General features: G+C 35.5%; 1 protein-coding gene across 1 annotated transcript; it reads left to right on the plus strand.

Moving 5' to 3' along the window:
• Nucleotides 1-1,250: 1,250 nt before the first annotated feature.
• On the plus strand, nt 1,251-3,495 carry LOC111610876. Its single transcript, XM_023345923.1, has 2 exons — nt 1,251-1,761; nt 2,310-3,495. The coding sequence occupies exon 2, from the start codon at nt 2,316-2,318 to the stop codon at nt 3,489-3,491; it is 1,176 nt and encodes a 391-aa protein (XP_023201691.1). The 5' UTR covers nt 1,251-1,761; nt 2,310-2,315; the 3' UTR covers nt 3,492-3,495.
• The last annotated feature ends 2,245 nt before the right edge of the window (nt 3,496-5,740 follow it).

The raw sequence follows: 5,740 nt of genomic DNA on the forward strand, positions 1-5,740 counted from the left end.
CCAAGCTGAAAACTTCCCGCATTCTCATAATCTTAAGGATATAATAAAAGGTAAGTTTAATAATAACAGCATTTAAGTGTTAGATAGCTGTTACTAATCATTGTAAATTCACCATTCTCTATCTGTGTATAAAATAAACAGCCTCCGATCGGAGAGTAAACCACCTAGCAGCAGCTTTAGCCACATTTAGGAAAAATATACTCTCTGTCAGCGCTGTAACGTTTAGAGGTTCACTTTCTGTGTTTTATAAAACGGTGTTTACGTGTTAGATAACCGTTATCAGTCATTGTCAATTTACCATTCTCCAACTGTATTCAAAGGAACCAGCTTCCGATCATGAGTAAACCAGCTAGCAGCAGCTTTAGCCACAGTTAGGAAACATATACACCGCCGCCTGTCAGTGATGTAACGTTTAGAGGTTCGTTTTCTGTATTAATGGAAAATAAAAACAAGACAAAAGCCACAAATAACAGTTGGGCTTGACGATATTTCTGTTTTTCCAGCAACAAAATGCGCATCTCCATGCACTGTTCATGTTTCTGTCACTGCTAACTGTCACAGAGTCTCTCCCAAAGACGCAAAGAAGGAATAAAAATAAATACACAAGAAAATATTAATGTGCAATGATTTGGATAAATAACTTTAATCTGATTACTGGATTTGAAATACGAACTCGTTAGATTATTCGTTACCGAAAAAGTGGTCCGATTAAAGGCATTACAAAGCAGCGGCGGCACCGGACATCTCTGCTTATAACAAACAAATCCCTATTTTATGGGATGAGTGGCAACTCCAGTCTATAATTTAATAATCTGATCAAGATTAGAGCCTAAAACGTTATAGTTCAAAGACAGTAAAAAGGTTTGGTTAAGGAACAGTTATGTCACGTAGTTAGCTAGCTAACAAAATTCACTAATGCTAAGCTAACGGTTACGCAAAACAAAAATACCTACCTTCATAGTCAAACAGGTATTGTTCGGTGAAGAATTTGTAGCCTTTGTCTAATTTAGATTTTTTTGTCAGAGAGAACTGGTTTGCAAATCGTGATATATCTTCAAATCTTATTTTAGGCAAATGTTTTAGAGACTGTGTAAACTCCATGCTCCGGTGATCTGTCTGATCAACATATGCTGTCAGATTTATACATCTCTCTCTCTCTCTCTCTCTCTCTCTCTCTCTCTCTCTATATATATATATATATATATATATATATATATATATATATATATATATATATATATATATATATCAGTGATTCTTGAGAATAGGGACAAAACAGGTCCCATGGATAAAGTACAAAATTTGAATAAAATATACACCAAATATATATTTTTTAAATATCTGACTTAACTAACCTGGGTCATCTGAGCACAACAATGTATGTTTTCCTGGTGTTTGCTGAATATTTTTTTATTTTAAACATTGTAGTAGGTGAATGGTGTCTGTAAAAGCCCTTGTCCTGGTGTAGAACTCAATACATTATCATAGTTTAAAAGAACTAAAATAATTATATTTAGTTGTCATAATATATTATTTTATAAGTATTCAAACAACTAACTTCATAACTATCAATGAATGCAATTAAAAGTCATTTAATGTATTTTCAAATTCAATTGAAATTGTGTCCTCAGTTTTTGTCAACACCGTCAGACATAGAAAGAATGTGAAAAAAATCAGGCATTATTGAAGGGCACCAGAAATTCTGAGGACCCCATGACCACTTTCTTTCTCTTCCTGTGCTTGGGGGGATAAGCAGCTCTGGTAAGCTTATATTATTCTTTTGTTTTTTCTTCTTTTTTATTCCTAAGTTGTTTGTCACAACCATAAAGTGTCAACACCATAAGTAACATTTTTCAAAATTTTGATGAAATTTTGTTAAATAAATGCTTAATTTTAGTATATTTTAAGGATTTAAAAGAACTGATGAGCTACAATATGGCCTCCTTCAGAATATCATCATATAAATGAAGTTAGCATGGCGTTTTGTCAACTCCGTCAGATGTCAACTCCATCAGATTTTTTAACTGACGGTGTTGACTCTCTTAGTGATGGTGTTGACAACTGTCACTTAAGTGTGCAGTTAATTCATTTTACTGTATTTTACATAATTGACAGCACTTCACATTCATCATGTATTTCTTTTTAAAAATGTTTCTGATTATTTTCAGCAACTTGTAAAGTTTAATGGTTTAAATTTAATACAATTTTATTAGTCCTTTAAAATTAATAAGATGTAGTTTATTTTGTAAGGGAAGGGTATGTTTATCCCATGACAAGCAGTGTACTGATGATAATTGCCTATATTTCAGGCTACAATGGCCAGAGAAAAGCTGTCAGTGGAGGAGCGCAAGAGAAGGAACAGGGAGTATCAGAAAAGAAGGAGAGAAAAAATAAATAGCCAATCCTGTCACTATGGACAAAATCTCCCGCAGATCACACTTCACACAGGCATGTTCTACACTGGGCAACAAAAAGCAGGATTCTGCACAATCTCGGAGTCAAAGCGTCAGGATGCTGCAGCCATATGGACCTATATGGATCAAATCCTCACAGATATTCACATCAGATATCCGGCTATAAACACTATCCACTTTTGGTCTGATGGTCCAAGCAAACAATATAAAAATAAGAAGAACTTCTTTCTCCTCTGTGTTGTCCCGCAACGTCTGGGATTTGAGAAAGCTACATGGAATTTCTTCCCAACATCACATGGCAAAGGCGCTCCAGATGGCATTGGGGCGACGGTGAAGAGATGTGCTGACAGTATTGTGCTGAGAGGTCAGGATATCATAGATGGCAAATTATTCTTTGACAAGGTGTCCAACAGCTTAAGTGGTGTCAAGCTGCAATTTGTGACAAATGAAGATTTTCAGTCTTATGACTCTCTCCTCCTGCAAACCCTGAAATCAATTCCAGGAACAAGAAACATTCACCAAGTGCTAGCTCAGGGGAATGTCATCCATTGTAGGTTCCTTTCATGTTTTTGCGGAGAGCCACAGATTTGCAAGTGCTTCAGTCCCACCATTCACTCTTTTGGCAACACAACACAGGACCCAGATGTCCATGAAAGTTCAACCACTGCTAAAGTTCAAAATCCTCTGGAAATGCTGATGGAGGAAATGGAGAAGGAGCCGAGCAAGACACCTAAAGGAACAACAACCCTGATAGATCCTTGTGATGTCCAAAGTGAAGACTGGCTTGTTGTGATGTATGATGGAAAATGGTGGCTGGCTAAAGCCTTACAAATTGACAAAGAGCACGAAGATGTACAAGTGGAATTTTTTCATCCTCATGGACCAACTCTTAGCTTCAAGCAAAAACAAGGTCGTCGGGATATCTGCTTTGTGCCATTTTCGGATGTCCTAGTTAGGCTGAGAAAACCATCCTCACCAGTCCGCACAAGCAGCACCAGGGGTGTATACCGCATTTCACCAGCTGTTATGGATTTTATTGAAGGAGAATATGTGACACGTCTATTGCCTGGGGATTAAATATTCGGACTTTTAAGCGATTTAGAAAGATATGAATTAGTTCACAATATATTTCAAAAAGTTCTGTCGTGTATATTTTTGTTTGTATTCATCTTTTACATTTTGATTGAAAATCGTCCTGGTTGATGACTTCAGTGACAAAGGTACATTCTCAAAAATTTAGATGTTCCTTGAAATCTAAATATGGTTATTTCACATTTTTTCTTCATATCTTCACATTCTACAACATTTCAGCATTTAATTCTTCTTAAATGTCATTTCAAGTTCAGTGTTTTCTTTTTACTTACTAGTTTGTCACCACCATCAGTTTTGTGTCAACACCGTCATGTGCCGTCAACTCTGTCAGATGTAGTTTATGTTGCATTTTGTTTAAAATAATATTTATTTTGTTTCTTGATAGGCATTTGTTTGTGAAATGTCTGAATTCATGTATTTGGTGCATATGTGTTTTTTACTAATAAATGACACTGTTCATTATGGTGATTACTTTCAAAATTGTTTTTTGTATCAATTGAACTGGAGTAATTAAATACAGACTAAATAAATGTTTAAATTGTGGTATGATTAATTTAAAAAACATGGACATAATTAAAATAATTAAGACACCACAGAGAGTAAAAATATCAGTCATAAGTTCATTAAAAAATAATTTTATACCAATTTATTTTTGTCTGATGGTGTTGACAAATTTCTCAGTCAGATCCAGTAAAAATGTAATTTAAAAGAAAATGCTGCAGCTGGGAGCCTGCACCTTAACATATTTACATTCCCAAAACATTATTTGTCATGTATGAATACATAACTTCAGGAATAAATAACATTTTTGGTGGAAGAATTTTAAAACCATTTTGTCCCTTATCTCAAGAATCACTGATATATGAAATAGACAACTTTATCATTACTTACTATGTACACCGGAACTAAGGATACACAGCTTCGAGCCAAAACGGAAGTTGTGTGACGTCATGTGAAAAGGGTCTATTGCCCTGGGCAGTCTAAACCAGCTGATATGCCACTTATCATCATGTATCAGCAGGTCAGTGTGATCTATGAACACACACTCCCTCAAAATTCTTCCAACAGTGCCAAAACTTTCATTGTACTGCAAATGTGCGCAGCTATTCATGTACATGTGGTTGTTTACGCCTTGTCCACTTTAGAAATCACCACACCCCACTTGTTTGGAAATTAATCTGCAGATCTATTGATTTGTCCATGCAGACTCACGTTAAGTCAGAAGTTTGCGTATAATAAACATTTTTGTATATTCTGAACCAACTTGTGTGTGAAACATTGCACCACACAGTGTTTTTCGTGTATATGCTCAGTTTATACATATATATGGTACCACGACCTCTTTGAAACACCAAATGTTTTAAGACAAAATTCTAATGACCTCTGATAGACTAATGAAAATAAAGCATAAGTGTTTCTTTTTTTTATCAGAATAATAATTCAAAACATATGGCCAAATAATACAGACCTAAATCCTATAGAAAACGTGTGGAGTGATTGTGAGAGACAACATAAAGATCGTGCGAAGAGGAATGTCCCTTTGTCTGGATACTCCAAACTTATGAAAGGCTGCAGAATAATTGCTGTCCTGTTGACAAAAGGGGATTCAACAAAGTATTAACAGCAGGGGTGCCAATAATTAGGGCTCCCTTGAATTTGCAAAAAAATTTCTTAAGGTGAGATTTTTTTTTTCTTCCCAGTTGAACAAATGTACTCAAGTGATTTTTTTCCCCCCTTTGAGTTTAAGCTACTCTAACAAAAGAGGAATTTGAAAGGCTTTTAGCACATCTATGTCTGGAGTGGGTCATTAAATGTGGAGTACGGCATAAATTAATCCTCTTTTTTTCACTTATCCAGCAATTTTAATTCCTTTTAGGTAAGCGTTGCCATATTTTACGCCAAAATCAAAGCTGAAGTAGAAATAAATCTTAAAGCTCTGCGTGTATCGACACCATCCACCCCCTCATCCTACCTCCACATGAAGATTTCATTCTAACTAAGTGGCAGTTATCGTATGAATGCTGCTCTAGAATAGGTTATCCTTCAAACTCCCATTACACCAAAAAAAAAAAAAGAAAGAAATGCAGGAAATGATCTGAGATTCTGGGATGGGCTGAAATGTATTTCTGTATTTATCTACCTAAACTAGCCTCTCTATTCTCAGAAGCAAGACAGGGATCGTCATGGTCCGAGTTTGTCTCTGGTTGTTTCAGTTAATTTAGTCCTTGTGTGTT

The sequence above is a fragment of the Xiphophorus maculatus genome, chromosome 14 (assembly GCF_002775205.1).
Source record: "Xiphophorus maculatus strain JP 163 A chromosome 14, X_maculatus-5.0-male, whole genome shotgun sequence".
In the NCBI taxonomy this organism is placed as follows: domain Eukaryota; kingdom Metazoa; phylum Chordata; class Actinopteri; order Cyprinodontiformes; family Poeciliidae; genus Xiphophorus; species Xiphophorus maculatus.

Excerpts from the sequence above, each read along its gene's own strand:
- LOC111610876 (XM_023345923.1), top strand. The coding sequence starts at position 2,316 with ATGGCCAGAGAAAAGCTGTCAGTGGAGGAGCGCAAGAGAAGGAACAGG.